Here is a 17,301-nt window from a genome sequence, read left to right as displayed (position 1 = left end):
AAACATTATCTATATATAAAAGTGATATACAGGAGAATGTGTGTTAATAATAAAAACAAAAACTACTGAATCGATTTCGATGAAACTTTTACACTTTGTTTTTATTAGTGCCAGGCAAATTTAGAGACTATAAAATGGACATATAACAAGTAATGAGCGCCAGAATTTACAAAAAGAGAAATAACACTTTTTATTATCTCCCTGGGCAACGCTGGGTTATATAAAGAATAAAGAACTGGATGGATAAAAAAAAAATACATTTTAAATTAATATTGTTTTAAAAAAATAAACAGTGGGTGATATAAATAGTTCTGCTATATACCATTTTAAATAGCTTTTGTTTGGAAAAAATAATAATGGAAATTGACAAACTTGAAACCTATTAAACCAAGCAAATAAATTTTATAGCATATTAAAAATTTTGGACTGTTTTTCCACATAATATTATTTGACAGCCATGGATAAAATAAATGAAACAAATAAACACATACAAATAATAAAAAAATTTATTGTTCTTTACAATCACAATTTAAGGCTGAGATAAATAATATGAAAATTCAATAAATTAATGATAACCATGTAACAAATGGAAAACATTTTATACTTGTTAACATAATAGTAAAAATTAATATATACATTTTGATTTCTAATATACATTCTTTGTTAACCTTGCGGAAAGGCACAGAGCTGGAGATACATTCTTTTTTTGTAGGATTCATGTAGTTGATCTATAAATCTTAAACAAAACAATAAAAGTTATTTAAAATATTCTCGAATTTTAACGTTTGTTTGAATTGCGACTTACTTTTGCTCTTCTGGCGTCAAAGTTGGTATTGCCTCGAGTGCTTCATTGAAGAACTTTCTAAAATTAGCAAAAATGTCAATTGAATTTTTTTTTATTTCTTTTGAGTCTCTGAAAATTCTTACTCGGCCTTATCAGTTGTACATTTACTGAGATTGTGGCGAAGCACAGCAATATCGAGCCTCGCTTGTTGAGCTCCTTCCCTAGACATACCAGTTGCGCACAACATCAGGCGTGAAACCTCCTCAGAGACCATTTCCACAATCTGACAGAGAACTGAATCTTTTAGCCAACTGCAGCACCTCTCAAGCTAAACATCAAAAACACAATTGACTTTTGTCCCTAGAAATTTCTTAATGCTCTCAAAATACCTGTGCATGAACTGCTATTATATTGGCGATGATTTCATTTGCATAAGGTCTCACACTGGTCACCTGTAGGTCAGCCGAGTCCCAGTCGAAATGGCCAATGTACATTGAAGGTTCAATCGTACCAACAAGTGGATCACACTTGGCCTCCACATAAGCGTACTCAAGCCGTTGCATTAAAGGTTGTATGAGTGAGTGTGACGCTGTCTTTAATACATTGTCTAGCGAAGGAAGTCCGACAGTTGCAGCCAAAGCACAGACTTTAGGCAAAGTCACCATACTTGAATACTTTACATTGCATATACAAGAAAGGAGCCTTTCTTCCCAACTCTAAATAAAAAAACTAACTAAAATGTCAACTCATTTTATATATTTTTTGTTAATTTCTTTACCAAGGAAGCTTGAGATTGTCTGTATGTTGTTGCTCCCAGCTGAGAAACAGCCATTGACTGTTCCTCCTCGCCATTTGCAGAAAGGCTGTCTATACACTAAAATAAATAAAAATAATTCAAACATTTGAAACATAAATAAATGTGAAAAAATATCTGAAATAAAATATAACACAATTAGAATGTTTTGTTTTTGGGAAAAGAATGTGCTGTTATATATACCGAAAGTATACTTTGGCCTTAGCTTATCACCAACAACAATTAATGATTATTGGTCTTCTAGAAATAAATAAATATAAGTGTAAAATAAGATAAATAATATTAAAAACTTCTCCAAATGGATGGAATCGTGTTTCAGTCATGCCCAATACTTCTGTATTTTTCACCATTTTTAAGAGAAAATTTTAAAAAAAATTAAAGATTTATACTTATGTCTTAAAAATGTAGATGCTGATGATGGGTGTAAATTCCCAAAACTAAATAAATTTTTAAATAAGTAATGAATTTAATTTTTTTTAACTACACAGAATTTTTTTTAAACAAAAACTAAAAAACATTTGAATAGAGGTTTTATTCAATGATTAACATCAAAGAATGGAGCAACAGGCCTCTAGATTGATTATGATGGATTATTAAAAGTGATTATGGTAATAGTTTGCTCTCCTTAATATTAATTAATATGACTAAATTACACCAATAAACAAAGGATAACTGTTACCTCGAAATAATTACTCAAAATGTTAAGAAAAAGTTCTTCTGTTTCCTTAATTATGTGCGAATTGTCAAATAGTTTGGACTCCTTGGGTTCTTTATTAAGTGCTGATTCTTTGAGAACGTTGATTGAACCACTAACTACTCCTTCAAATAAGCCAGGCTGCAACAGATTTCCAATTAGAAAAAATTACATAAAAATGAGTACAGTTTGTTTTACCAATTGAGTTATTAGCCCGTATACAGGATCATGAATTAGTTTCCATTCTTCTTTCTGGCTAAGTTCTTTAATCTGATCAGCGGTGTTCATTAACACACTCTTAACGCATTCCAACCTTAAAAATTTTGTTAAATTTATTGCTTTATACAAACTATTTGAATGTAAATAAATACCTGAAATGGTGGATAAGGCTGTTGAGAGGGTCATGCGGTATTTGATTCAAATGGTTTCCCAGAAGCCTCAAGTGGCGCAGACAATGCGGAAACCAACCCAAGAGCGAATTTTTACCTTGGCCAATAGTACTTCGAATGAGCCTAGCCATTTCCCCGATACAGCCTATAGTGTTTCTCTATAATAGCAATAACAATTTTATTTTTATTTTTGTATTTTAGTTATATTATTAATTTTACCTTAAAATCAGCTTGTTTACTCTGATCTGGTTTTATATAAAGATCACCACTAAAATAAGACTGACCAAGAGACCACAGTTCAGGCACTAGAAGTGATACAATGTCACAAAGGTCCTCAATACAATCAACCCTTTCTGTGACACTAGACTAAAACAAAAATGATCAAGAAAAAATTAAAACTGATAGTGAAAAACTTAAATATTACATAAATTCTTCAAAGTTAAGTTAAAACAACTTAGGAACAATTGTCGATCAAGAGAGCCTATTTTGTATTATTGAACAGTAATTTAAAAGTAAAGAAGTAAATCCTAGATAGTCCAAATTTTACTCCTAACAACTCAGTATACTGATTAATAAAAAATGAAATATTTAACTTCAAACCTGTTTTTCAAGTACTTTGTCTCTTTTGGTGCTGCTTTTCTGTTTTGAATCTGCAAAATTTATTATGAATTTTATTGATAAGTATATGAAAAAAATATTAGTTCATTTTAAAACAAAAAACCAAAAAGATTCTTGCAATTACCGGGAGAATTGAATTTATCCAAGTTGACCATATGAAAACGGTAGCATTCATTCAGTTGTGCAGTAATGTATTTTAAATGGACATTAATCGCTTCCCAGCCAGGATCTCCTTCATATTCTAACTGGACTAAATTTCTGAAAAGAAAAAATGCAATTTTGTTGAACATTTATTAAGGAAAAAATAAAACAATAAAAACCTTATAATCTTCTTTTGATTTTCTAAAGTTGATGGCATTGTATGAAGCTTTGCTTTGAGGACTCCTTTTATTTCATTAACTTTCAGTTTGACTTCTGCCAGAACACTTTTAAATAACTAAAGTGAAAAATAAATTTACAGTAGTGTAAAATAATAGAGCTATTTAATGTAATAAAAACGTACATTAACTTCAGTCTTTCCGAATAAGTTGTTGGCCCTTGAGTAATCACTTATTATAGCGTCGTAATCGCCCCTTTCCATGCTTCTGTCAATTGCAGCAGGTAGGGTAAACAGAAACCTGAATCTTTGAAGAACACCAAGGGCAGATCTGGTCCTTTCGGCTTTTTCTCTCCCTTTGAGCACGCCGTCGAAGAGTATTTTTCCCTGTTCACGACTTTCTGCAATAATTGAGTCAATTAAATGAACTCAATTGGCACTCGACTATCACAAGCTTACTGTTGATTGCATCGATTATTTTGGAAGACCTATCAAGTCCAAACTCATCTATGTCTTTCTGAAAAGCATTTTTTAGGGCTTCAAGAACTTCAAGCTGTTCCATCACTGAAGAAACATTGCCCTGAAAATAATAATTCCAATTTTTTTCTCACAAAAATCAAACTGAACAATAACATACTTTGAGAAATGAGAGCTGCCCTTCTTTATGGCCATCAACTTTGCGTTTTAAGTATGCAAGTCCCACTCTAAGGTCATCAAATGATGTTGACTGATGATACTGCAAAAGAAACCAACCGGGCGAGAACTGCTCTGATGACAAATCACCGTTGCAGCCGGGAAATAACTCAATTAGATCATCCTCTGGCAATTTTTTCGTTCTTAAAACAAAAATTTTAAATTATAAAACTAAAATGTGAGATTTATTGTTGAAGTCTGTGAGGCGATAAACATATAGTTACATTGTTTCTGATCATCCTCGTCTGCCTACCTCACAGTTGGGTATGTCATGAGTAAAATATGCAGAACAACGTGGTTGAAAAAAAGCCAAACTTCAAATCAAATTTATCATTTTATTTTTGCCTCAAAGAAAACTTTTATAGCATTAGTCGTTGCCAATAATTTTTCTTCTACCTACCCTTGCTGTTTTTGTATATCAGATATCCAAAGATAGCAAAAAAAATCTCTGCCTATGTCAAGGATGATCGGAAATAACCAAACAGGTTCATTACCTCAAGAACGAATTTCAATATTCATCTTCAACTTTTTTTAACGGTATTTTGCTTTTACTATTAACCAGATTCCATGTTCATTAATATTTTCAGAATTAAAATAGAAAGAGGGGCAAAAAATTTTATGGGACGGTAGTGGAAATCAAATGCACAACTGCAGGGTCTATGATCGATGGTCTTTCACGTTTATCACCCGGCTACCACGGTCCCCTAATGCATACTTGCAAAGTAAAATACTTTTAACAAGTATGTTCATAAATTTAATAATAAATTAAAACCACCAAAATGCATTTGAACAGCGATGTGAATAGCCTTTTTGGTCAATTTACAAGTAATGGACCACTTAATTGATCTAAGATTTAATAATAAAAAAATATTTAGAAAATTAACAAGTTCAAGAGTAACATTTGAAGGAAAAACATCATTGATGTTCAACCTCTGCAGATTTGACAATTTTCGTTTAACAATTGGCTCCCCCGTCAAAATTAATATCCGTATTCCATCCAAAGACTTTAGATGATTGATATGGAACTGTAATTACTCCTTTTTATAAAATTCAAATTATTTTTTACAAAAAGACCAATTGTATTGGGTTATAAGAAAGGTACAATTCGGTGTGTCTTAAAAATTTACAGAGCTAAAAGTTTTAGGGGTTGCCTTGTTCTTGGGTTACAACCAGTGTTTGAGAAGTTGTGGTGCTAAGTCTGAACAGCTGTTTGGACGAAATAAGTAATAAATGTAAAACATAATAGTATGTTAATTACACAGTTAAAATATATTTGAATAAGACTTTTTTTAAGTTTTTGTTAAAAGAAGTATAATCTTGACATTACAAGTGTAAAACCTTAAACAAGTATAATTTAATTGATTATAATGTTAATTTTCAATCAATATTCTGGATTTTTATTTTAATTTCCTTATAAACAAATCTAGTTCCATAAACTCAAGAGATAAATATGTGGTGCCATTTGAAATTAAAGAGTTAGGTATGATTTTGGAACAAACTGTATAAAAATTACAGATTTGTTTATGTATTCAAACTGTAAGCCAAAAATTAAGGTAGTTACCATTTACAATTTTGTTCTCGCTATTCTTGATTTCCATAAAATGAGTGTGAGATTATTTTTCAGACACCCTGTATTTCATGGTTGTACAAGTTGTATGTATGCAATAAAAATTGTATGATTAATAAGCACTGAGTTGTTGTGTTAGCACTCCTGACTACAAGTTATTGATGACAATAGAAACACTAAATAAATTTTTTACTGAATGTTAAACACATAATTTTTTTATATATAAATTAAAAGGCTGCCAGGCACTAGGGTTATCACCTTAATCTTCTATTATGTGAGAGGGCGAAGAGCCCAGGCAAACCCCCCGCATAAGAGGGCGCGATAAACACCATGCACAGGGCAACCGTGAACCCTGTTTTTATCCCATTTTAGTCATTTTTGAGGGATGTGCATGCCAGTTCCACCATCCACATCCAACTCACATTTGATTTTTCATATAATTGCTTAGTGGTCATAATTGACCATATTAATTATTCAATTAATTATTCTTTTATCTAAGTTTTTGGTTAAGATGAAAAATAAGTGTCACAAGCAGGATTTAAAGCACAACCTTCAGCTCAATAAGCCACCACTCTAACTATTTGATTTAATTTAAAGTAATTTAAATCCCCTCAGAAACAAATTCCTCTTTGAAAATATGGCAAAAAGAGGAAAAATTAGAACGGCTGTAAGTTGAGATGAGGGGGTTCACTAACAGCTCCCACTTCACAAGTTGTTGAAAATCAAATCCTGATTACATGACATTTGAAAATATTGCAAAAAGAGGGAAAATTCGAACGGTTATAGGTTGAGATGAGGAGTTGGTGTCCGAGCAGATCGAAGTCACAATAGCTCAAGTGGTTAGAGCAGCAGCGTTTTGAGCCAAAGGTCATGGGTTCAAATCCTGCTCGTGACACTAAATTTTTCATCTCAACCAAAAACCTTAGCTAAAAAGAATAATTAATTAGAATAATTTATATGGACAATTGTGACCACTAATTTTGGATTAATTTAATTGGAATAATTCTTATATTTTGATAATCCAGTCAGATCTTATGTTAGATACTGACTGATTTTCAGACAAGAAGCAGTCTTAGAATAGATAAAGATTTCATCACTTTGGAAAAGCAATAGCACAAAGAAATTAACATATTTGCATTTCATTTGTAGCAGGGAAAAAGAGAAGCCAGGATGATCAGAGATGATCAACAGGTTCATGACCTCACAGACCTTTCAATTTTCAAAATATTTCAATTTATTCTTAATTTCTTACTCATTGGTTTCAACACTCAGACCCAGCGGATCTTCTGGAGCTCCTTTGTCCCAGACGCTACCACCTATCGGAGTTGCTTCCTCCACCCAGACCGCACTCTCTTTCAGTGGTCCGATCCGTTCGTGGTAGCCTCTAAATTCGACAGTACAGGTTCCAACACCTCCAGACTGTGTTGTCACGATGATTTTGCCTTTACCCTTGCCAGGACCAGACCTAGCGATTATCTTGGTTGGTGATTTCCAATCCGCAGAAAGGACACATTCGCAGCCACATATTTCAACACCTCACAAATTAAATTTTCTGTTCTAATATATTGTATATAAACATAATAATATGATAGTATAACACAATATAATATTGTAAATAAACCAGTTATACCTGGTTAAACAAAATAATTTTGTTTTTTAAATTAGTTTCGACTTACTTATCATATCGTTGGGCTTGGAACCGAGGAATTCACCTCTGATCGTGACCCTGGTTCCTGGTGGGCCTTCTTTCGGCGACACACCCGTCACGACCGGAGGAGGTGCCATCGCTTAGTGTAAAAAGACAAAATAAAAATATTTTCTCTTAATTATTTTCTTATCTGACGACTGACACCCACAAAAACATAAGCGAGATTCGAGAATCGACGAAACTCGAAAGTCACAAGTTTTGTCGATTTAACCATCAAAAACCAAATCGATCCTTCTCGATTGCACTTTGTGTCATTCAATGGTACATTTTTAAATCAAAAACAGTTCTCTCTGTCAGGTAACGTTCATTTTTAATACTACATGCATTTTGGCTAGTTTTTATTTGTTACTAATGTAAAACATAAGATAAAACACAAAACAAAACGTCGTAGCGTCACAAAAGGATGTCCTCAAGGGTCTGTCCTAAGCACTCTCTAGTTTCTTCTGGAGCAAGATCTATGACGCTATACTTAGGAGGCTAAAAGAGGAAGAGGTCAAATTCGCTGCCTCTGTTGATGCCCTAGTCGTGCTGATGCAGGGAGAAACAAATAAGCTATTATTATATCCAAACCCTTGCAAGAATAGGGACTGCTATACCACCTGTGGCATAAGAATCCACACTACCAATGTTCATCCCAGATAGAAGGATAAAAAGAAAATGATGAAACAATGGACACAAACAATCCAAGATCCTCCTCATACGTTAAATGTCAATAAAGCCTTTAAATCCAACTGTTTTTTCCAACTTAATGTTTGGAACTAAAGGCTTTATTGACATTCAACCTATGATAATGGAGTTTCAACGCAAAAGTACAACAAATCTTGAAAAAATCGCTAGATCCTCCTAAAAACTTTAGAAGGAAAGAGGTAAAATAATGCATTAAAGGAAGCCGGAAAAAACTGCAATTCCTGACAGGACACTGCAAACTAAATGGACATATGAAAAAGGTAGGCATAACCCAACACAGCACATGCAGATTCTGCAAAGAAGCAAAGGAGACTCCAACACAACACACCTACTAACAAACTGTGGTTCCTACACAGAAGGAAGTATTTTGGGACATACAATGTAAAAGAGATTGAACCACTGAAACTGGGCTTACTAATCACAAGGGCCTTGATGAACTAGTTTCTCTCACCGGTGTACTATAAGCACTGAATAGGGGATACAATAGCTCTTAAAGGATGCAGTACAATATACACCCTGACATACATCTATCTATAAACCCTACTTTTAAAAAGCACAATCAGAATGGTACCTATTATTCAAATTTAAATCAATCAGCCGAGTGCTAAAGTAAGATACTTGGGGTTGGAAATAGGCAAAATTCTCTGTACCTCAGAGCTTCTAACAAGGGTGAGAGAAAAAAGCAAGATACACATACGCCAAACTCACCGACATTGCCAAATCTACATGGGGATTAAGCTCAAAGGCCCTACGAACCCTAAAAGTGTTTACCTTCCCAGTGCAACTTATGGCTGAGCAGTATGACCTAAGCTGAAAAGAAAGACAAGAAACATTTTGAAACAGAGCCAAAGAGTTACATTGCTGAGGATGACGAAAGCGTACAAAACAACATCACGCATGCACTCCAAATTTTATCTTCTGTTCCTCCTATATTTTGCAGTTAGAGCAACAGAGTAAAGACTAGTTGATTTCAACAATTAGACAGCGTTTGATAGATTTAAGTAAAAATGGTACAGATACGTTCCTGATTTGAGAGAAAGCCCATAGCAACAAAAAGTTCAGTTCTGTTAAAGCAGTAGCCACAGTTACTGACATAATTGCACACACAAATGAATATGCCACAATAAAATGGCAAAAGGAGTACAATACAATTAATACACAAAAAGGTATATGAAAGCATTCAATGAACAATTCTGCCCAAACCATAGTTCAGCAAATTTTTTACTTTGATTGAATCTGAATTTTAACGGATTCAACAGAGTAAGAATATTTGTTGTATTAGGGATTCCAAATGGTAGAAGTATATTCTAGTATAAGCATCACTAATAACATGTAAAGTCAGGGCGACAGTGGCCGCAACGGTTTAGGCGTTGGCACGGCGTTCATCACTGTAAGGTAAAGGTCCCGGGTTCAAATCCAGCGGCCCTGCATTGGAACCCGGCATACTTACAAATGGGCTTTTTTTCAAAAACACCGGCACCCCGAGGGTTGATATAACCTCTGCTGTTGCGAACCCTCGTTAAAAACAATATAAAAAAATAAAAATAACATGTAAAGAGTGGATGGATTGGTAAAACCACGGGTATTTCGGGATAATGAAGCCCAAGGTTTTTAAAGATTTTATGAAAATGAATGATGAGGAACATAACCTCAAAATCACATATGAGACCCTAAAGAGAGAGAAAGAGTTCAGATTGTAAGTATGGAGAAGAGTGTGGAAACGCCAAGAGTAGGTAATGATGGAGTATTTGGAAATAAGAGTACAATTGATTTTGAGAACACCCCTCAGTTAAGGCATAGAGTTTCTTGAAGAAGGGAAAATCATTTAAATGGATTGATATTTTTTAGGTCATCTGCTAATAGGGAAAATGAAACTTTAGTAGGTTTAATATCACTATTAAGAAGTGGTTTCAAAGGAGACCCTTGCAGAACTCCCCAAGTGGGCACAATTTCTTTTGAATTATAGGATTTCACTCAAATTATTTAGGATCTACCAATGCAACCATATTAGATGTTTACCATGAACGTCATAGGATTCAAGTTTGACCAATAAGAGAGCATGGTTGAATGTGCCAGTGGCCTTAAACTTTTACCCGAGGCAATAAACAAAAACTATTATTAAATAAAGGAAACCCTGGGACATATCATAAAATAAAATTGTAAAATCTATAAAATTAATAATAATAAATACTTTTTACAGCTTCCAATTTTTATTGATATTAGAAAATTATACTACAAGAGAAATTGCTTTCTAATATCTATTTATTATGTTTTGGAAAATATTTGAGCAAAAATTTAATCAACTTCATCAACAGTGTACGGTGCAGAATCTCCAGAAGATGCAGTTTGTCCCCCCGCACCGTGTAGCTTTGACATTAAAGGGCTACATAATTTTTGCAATTCTTGCAGCTTCGATTTATATTCTGCTTTTTCTGCCAGTTGGTTGCGGTCGAGCCATTTCATTGCTTCATCACATTTGCTTGTCAGTTTGGATTTGTCCGATTCGTTGAGCTTGTTTCCTGCATCGTCTACAGCTTGTTTGACTCCGAAGATATAAGCCTCAAGCTCGTTTCTCGCTGCTACTCGTGAGCGTTGTTTCTCATCTTCTGCTTTGTACTTCTCAGCATCATGGACCATTCTATCTATCTCTTCTTTGGAAAGACGACCTTTGTCATTCTTTATAACTATATTTTTAGATTTACCCGTACTGTTATCTTTCGCAGAAACGTTTAAAATTCCATTTGCATCTAAATCAAAAGTCACATCAATTTGTGGAACTCCTCTAGGTGCTGGCGGAATGCCTGTGAGGTCAAATGTCCCTAAGAGGTTATTGTCTTTTGTCATAGCTCTCTCGCCCTCAAACACTTGGATCGTGACAGCATTTTGATTATCTGAGTATGTTGTGAATGTTTGAGATTGTTTGCAAGGTATTCTGGCATTCCTGTCGACAATCTTTGCCATTACACCTCCCGCTGTTTCTATGCCTAATGACAGTGGAGTAACATCTACAAGAAGTACATCCTGAATTTGGGAACTCTGATCCCCACTCAAAATGGCCGCTTGAACAGCAGCACCATAAGCGACAGCTTCATCAGGATTTATAGACATATTAAGCCCCTTACCAGAAAAAAAGTTTTGAAGGAGGTTTTGAATTTTTGGTATTCTTGTTGAACCTCCAACTAAAACTACATCGTTGATGGAGCCTTTGTCAAGTTTAGCATCTTTTAAGGCTTTTTCAACTGGAGTCAGGGTTGATCTGAATAAATCTGCACAAAGTTCTTCAAATCTTGCTCTAGAAATTTTTGTATAGAAGTCGACACCGTCATAAAGTGCATCGATTTCTATAGAAGCTTCAGTACTCGATGAAAGAGTTCTTTTTGCTCTTTCTGCTGCAGTCCTCAACCTCCGAATGGCACGGGGATTTGATTTCAGATCCTTTTTATATTTTCTTTTAAATTCTTCTGAAAAATGATTTACTAATCTGTTGTCAAAATCTTCCCCTCCTAGATGAGTGTCACCTGCAGTCGATTTTACCTCGAACAACGACCCTTCGTCTATGGTCAAAATTGAAACATCAAATGTTCCACCTCCCAGATCAAAAATCAAAACATTTCTCTCTCCTTTCAAATTCTTATCTAAACCATAGGCCAATGCAGCAGCCGTAGGTTCATTGATTATTCTTAAAACATTCAAACCTGCTATCGCTCCTGCATCTTTTGTTGCCTGGCGTTGTGAATCATTGAAATAAGCAGGTACAGTTATTACAGCATCTTTCACCTTACTTCCTAAGTAAGCTTCAGCCGTTTCTTTCATTTTGACCAAAACCATCGAGCTGATTTCCTCAGGGGCAAATGTTTTCACAGAGCCTTTATATTCCACTTGAATCTTCGGCTTTGAAGAATCATTCACGACTTTGAAAGGCCAGTGTTTTAAATCCTCCTGAATTTTGGGATCATCGAATCGTCTGCCAATTAACCTTTTAGCATCAAAGACCGAATTGAGAGGGTTCATGGCAACTTGATTTTTAGCCGCATCTCCAATTAGCCTTTCATTGTCAGTAAAAGCGACATAACTAGGTGTAGTTCTATTTCCTTGGTCATTTGCTATAATCTCTACTTTTCCATGCTGCCATACACCCACGCAAGAATATGTCGTTCCCAAATCAATACCAACTGCAGGCATCTTAAAAATTGAAGTTTACTTACCAAATGGTCAGAAAGTCTGATAACGTTAATGCTGCGCAAATAAAACAAAGCAATTCGTATTTGTAAATTCTGCTTAAAAATATGCTAATTGTAAAAAATGAATAATAAACATATGATTTTGATCATATTTAGTATCATATTATGAAAATCAGTACTTCCTCATAGAACTCTCACATTTCTTGTTTAATTCTCGATGCACCAAGTTTTATCTATTACACTCAATTCTAATAGGGGTGTTTTGTTGACATTTCGCCTGGAAAGTTGAGTTTTTTTATGTACTGACTTTGACTAATGACTATGTTATACAAAGCCCAATTTCTTTTACAAAATGTCTAATAAATTACATTCAAGAGTGTGGAATAGTTGATTGTAATGTTTTTACTTTTTGTTTAAAGTATGTAAAATACGTTTTGCCTATGCAAAGTGTTTGCAGTAAATTAACTCTATAAAATAAATAAAAAGGTTTTTAAAAAATTTCAAATAGAATGGTGGCATAGACAAAAGTTGGTTGACATAAAATGCTTGTTTTTAAATACATGTATAAATATGTAAAACTAACTGTATTTTCTACCTTTCACTTGACTTTGACTACAAATTTTGTTTAAAATCATTGTTTTAACCTAATATTGTGAGCAAATAATTTAACAAATTCTTCTTTGACTCTCGACACATTCAAGCCAATTCTTTACACCAACTACAGGGTAAAAAGGCAGAAATCGACCTTCTCTATTGGCGTCCATGTAGCAAGGATCTAACGAACTCACCTAGAATATTCATCTTTCCAACAAGCAGCACTGCAAAGACTTCTCTTCCACCTTCAGTTCACACCTTGTTTGGGAATCCCTTTCTCCAGCTCTTGGCAAAATGTAATTCTCATGTGGGGTACAAAAGGCGGTTGAAGGACAAAAACAGGCTGTCAAACTAGCAAAAAGAAGTAGCTGCCCTTCTTTGAATTGGCACCAGAAATTGGCACTCCCAAAGCATGCTAAAAATAGAACTGAAAAAATGGAGAAAGAAATGCCCACTCTTTGGATAATTTCACCAGGTGCAAAAATCTACCCATCTCTCAGTAGGCAAAATTGAAGAAAAATAATAGGCCTTCATACTGGTTATTTGCCATTTAATTACTACCTCAAAATGTGAAAAACTGAGACAGAAACATGCTAAAATGTGAACACCTCCAATTCTCTCCAAAACCAATTCAACAATAATAAGTTTTGTCTGATGACAATAGTTGAAGTAAAACAAATAACCAATTAATTAAATAAAAGGAAGATCTCTCCAAAAGAATTGATCATGCCACTTGCTTCAGCATGAAAAAAGTTTTTTTTAAAAAGAAGATCACTGCTGTAGTGCTTAATGCTACAAAAAACTAAATGATTTTCTGGTTGATATCAATCTTCCGTAATGTTTGTCCCTTTCAGTGTCTTGATCATAAGAGAATGCCAGCTCCTTCCATTATTTGGAAAGGGGCTTCAGCCGATGATGCCCGAGGTTCCAATTGGAGAATGTCTTTATAAAACGAATTCACCTGGAAACAGCACAGCCTAAAGGATATTTACGCCTAAAGGAATAAGCTACAAGGAACCGCGGAAAGACTAAATTACCTTCAAGGTAGAGCACTTTTCAAAATGTGAAAATAAAGAAGGGTCACACAACAATATTTGGTCGCAGTGGAAGAAAAGAAGACTGTTCACCAGTGACTCCGAAGAAAGGAAAAAAAGGTTCACCTAGAATATCTGTCCAGAATTGGAGGCAGAAACACTGGCATTTTCTTTATATTAGTAAAGAATGATTACAATAATCCTTTATAGAGCATAGTTGTTGATAACTGTTTAAAAGAACTTTATTCTTGTGAAACTTCGATTTGAATATTGAACCAAGAATACCCAGACTTTGTGGTATTCAATTATAAAAGTTTCTTAACATTTTTAAAAAGAAAAGAAAACAGAAATTTGTTATTATGAGTTTTTTTTATTAAAATAGCAAGTTACATTTACAATTTTTACACTCTATTATCACATGTATAGCTAAGCACCTGTGGTTCTTTAGTAACCCAGGGTTGGCTTACAAAATCAGCAGTGCAGGTGTACTTTGTACCAGCCTCGGCATTTTCTGATTCAAAGACAACCGTGTACTTTACTCCGGCTACAACCTGAAAATTTAATTGTGGAGTATTAGTATGTAACAATAATATTATTTATTACTTAACAATAACAGAAAAACAAAGTTCTTTTAAGAATACCACCTTTCCAATGGTAGTGTATAGAAAATAAAATGGCCTTTCATTAAAATATTATAAAACCTTTATTTAAATGTATATTAAAAACAGAAAACTGTTAAAAAATAATAATTAAGAATTGATAACATAAATGGATAAAAACACATTAGTCTTTAAATAGCACTTTAAATATATTTATTTAGATAGAGAGATATTGGGAAAAAGAGCAAGAGCAGAGAAAGAAAAGGAAAGAGTGAAAGAAAGAGAGGGAGAAAGAGAAAGAAAGTAACAGAGAGAGATTAAGAAAGAAAGAAAAAAAAGAAGAGAGATAGAAAGTATTTCCTATAATTAGAGATTGTTCTGAAAAAAGACTGCACCTAGCCGAAGGCCACATCGGTCCCTATGCAAGCACGGGATCATTTTACAAGTAGGAAGACAACCCACTTTCGCCTACGGTGTATTGTGCAATACCATAGGCTTTCGTGCAGAGCCTTTAAAAAGGCTCCCACATTTGTCTCTTACGCCGGGCTCGCATTTATACCGCCCGACCGTTGTTGCAGCCAAAGCTGTGAAGGCAGCTCTATCAAAGCCCCAAGTGGAGGCCACACCCCTGTGCTTCCAACAGGCAGGTCCGCTTTTTTATTTATGTGGAATATTAACCACGCCTAGAGGATAAACTCTCTAGACTACCCTCCAAGAGTCACCACATACTATTATGAATCCAAACCCGATAGCTCGCTATGGGACTCTCTATGTACTTTATACTTTTTTCTCACTATGGGACTAGTTTGTCTAGAGTCTCACCAAACTGCCTACATTTGGAGTGTACGCCTATCACTCGAGGCTGCAGGAAACCTGGAAATCCTCTTTCACCCAAAAGGAGGGAGGGAAGTGTGGTTAATGGAAGAAAAGGATTGAGAATAAAATATACATGATTTGACTGTTTGCAGGTGCAATGTCCTGGAGCATTAGCACCAACCCCCACACCATCCTATAATTAGGCAGTTGTGCAATGTATTACATTAAAATTAACTTACTTGTTTTGTAACTTTCAAGACCTTCGTCACTTTGTCAGAGGAATTCTGTGAAGCCAAAACTTTGGTTAACATTTCTTTGACTTCCACACTGTTCGTGTCGCCTTCTTCTGGTGCTCCGACAAGTCTGACATTCTGAAACAGACAAAAGCAACATATTATTTTCAGTAATAATGTAATTCTAAACAACAAAAAACACATAAGAAAAGATGCATACCATTGCAGAAGCCATGGCTACTGCCAAGAGAACAAAGAAAACGAATTTGATCATAATTATTTTCCTTTAGTAACAACTACCAAGTTCAATCTCAATGTGATAAGCAGTGAATAGAACGTCAGTTTATATAGTTTATCTTATCCACCACTGTGAACTCAAGGCCGACCAATTAGATTAGTCTGAATAAAAGAAAAAAATCATTATAAAGCTATATTTCACGAATTATTATTATTGCGTTGGTTATTATTGTTAGTTTTTCTATTAGATATTAATTTACTCTATATATCATAATACATTACATTCTGTTATTTGTCATGTATCATTAGGGGTTGGTTAAAACTATAGACATCTTAAACTAAAATAACACAAATTCAATTATTTAAATTATTTTTTTATTGCTTTAATTGATATTAATTCTCACACTTCGCTTAGTAAGAAAAACCATGATATCTCAAGGTTTACATTATGAAAAGTAAAGTACTAAAAAATATTTAAACAATAAAAAACTTTCTCATTAAAAAAAGAGTTGTTTATTAATATGATAAATTGAACATTAGCATATTTAAGAGCATTACAGTTTTCATCCAGTGCAATTTTTCACCACCTTTTCACCTCAAATACATTTCAATTAATATTTTTTCGGTATTTTTTCCATTGAGCAGTAGTGCTGTTCCTAGATAGCAGTTTACAACTTTTTTTTAACTGGGCAACCAAAATTTATATCCATAAATAGAGCTTCCATATCCACATTTAGTTTTGCAATAATATCGGGCTCATATCCAGCAAGCTGCACAATGTTGAACCGGCAAATGGCCACTTACTAGGTCTGCCTCCACTCGCGGGTTTTTTGTTTGAGTTATTCAAATATGTTTCGGCATTGCACCATCTTCAGTGAGAAACTGAACAGTGAAGATGGCATAATGCCGAAACACGTTTGAAAACAAAAAAACCGCAAGTGGAGACAGACCCCGTAATGGCTGTATGCCGGTTCAACATGATTCACCAATTCGCAGACCAAAACCCATCATCTACTATAAACTGCACAATGTTCAATTCGTCAAATTTTGTTGTTTTTTTTTGCATACTCTGGCAAGTTAGCATGATCATAACTTTGCTCATAATGATTTCTGAGACTAACAAACATGCTAAAAATATACAATATGCTACAACTGGCCCTGACATAAAAACTTGCACTAACTTGGAAAAGAGTAAAAATTACTCTTATCTATACATTGTTTATTTTTTATTATATTTATATAGTTCGTTTGAAAGGATTGGGCCTCAAAGGAAGAAAACACTCAATTCTCTGTTGTCAAGCTTTTGTTTTTATTATTTATTTATATTTCTTCATTAT

General features: G+C 34.2%; 3 protein-coding genes across 3 annotated transcripts; all 3 read right to left on the bottom strand.

Moving 5' to 3' along the window:
- Window positions 1-487: 487 nt before the first annotated feature.
- On the bottom strand, window positions 488-7,774 carry LOC106666155 (exocyst complex component 2). Its single transcript, XM_014393115.2, has 17 exons — window positions 7,552-7,774; window positions 7,128-7,410; window positions 4,253-4,451; window positions 4,075-4,195; window positions 3,802-4,016; window positions 3,620-3,735; window positions 3,424-3,557; window positions 3,282-3,331; window positions 2,901-3,047; window positions 2,664-2,839; window positions 2,491-2,605; window positions 2,278-2,433; window positions 1,563-1,658; window positions 1,174-1,500; window positions 928-1,112; window positions 806-862; window positions 488-736 (listed from the first exon to the last, which is right to left on the bottom strand). Exons 1-17 carry the CDS (start codon window positions 7,658-7,660, stop codon window positions 664-666), a joined length of 2,559 nt encoding a protein of 852 aa, XP_014248601.1. The 5' UTR covers window positions 7,661-7,774; the 3' UTR covers window positions 488-663.
- Window positions 7,775-10,518: 2,744 nt separating this feature from the next.
- Window positions 10,519-12,598, bottom strand: LOC106666200 (heat shock protein 68-like). Its single transcript, XM_014393217.2, has one exon. The coding sequence runs from the start codon at window positions 12,450-12,452 to the stop codon at window positions 10,566-10,568; it is 1,887 nt and encodes a 628-aa protein (XP_014248703.1). The 5' UTR covers window positions 12,453-12,598; the 3' UTR covers window positions 10,519-10,565.
- Window positions 12,599-14,429: 1,831 nt separating this feature from the next.
- On the bottom strand, window positions 14,430-16,060 carry LOC106666190. The gene is made up of 3 exons (XM_014393201.2): window positions 15,948-16,060; window positions 15,734-15,865; window positions 14,430-14,630 (listed from the first exon to the last, which is right to left on the bottom strand). Exons 1-3 carry the CDS (start codon window positions 15,999-16,001, stop codon window positions 14,481-14,483), a joined length of 336 nt encoding a protein of 111 aa, XP_014248687.1. The 5' UTR covers window positions 16,002-16,060; the 3' UTR covers window positions 14,430-14,480.
- Between the last annotated feature and the right edge of the window lie 1,241 nt (window positions 16,061-17,301).

The sequence above is a fragment of the Cimex lectularius genome, unplaced genomic scaffold, assembly GCF_000648675.2.
Source record: "Cimex lectularius strain Harlan isolate CLEC.00 unplaced genomic scaffold, Clec_2.1 scaffold5, whole genome shotgun sequence".
Classification (NCBI taxonomy): domain Eukaryota; kingdom Metazoa; phylum Arthropoda; class Insecta; order Hemiptera; family Cimicidae; genus Cimex; species Cimex lectularius.
The sequence above is the reverse complement of the archived record's forward strand: the minus strand, read 5'-3'. Positions and strand labels throughout refer to the sequence as shown.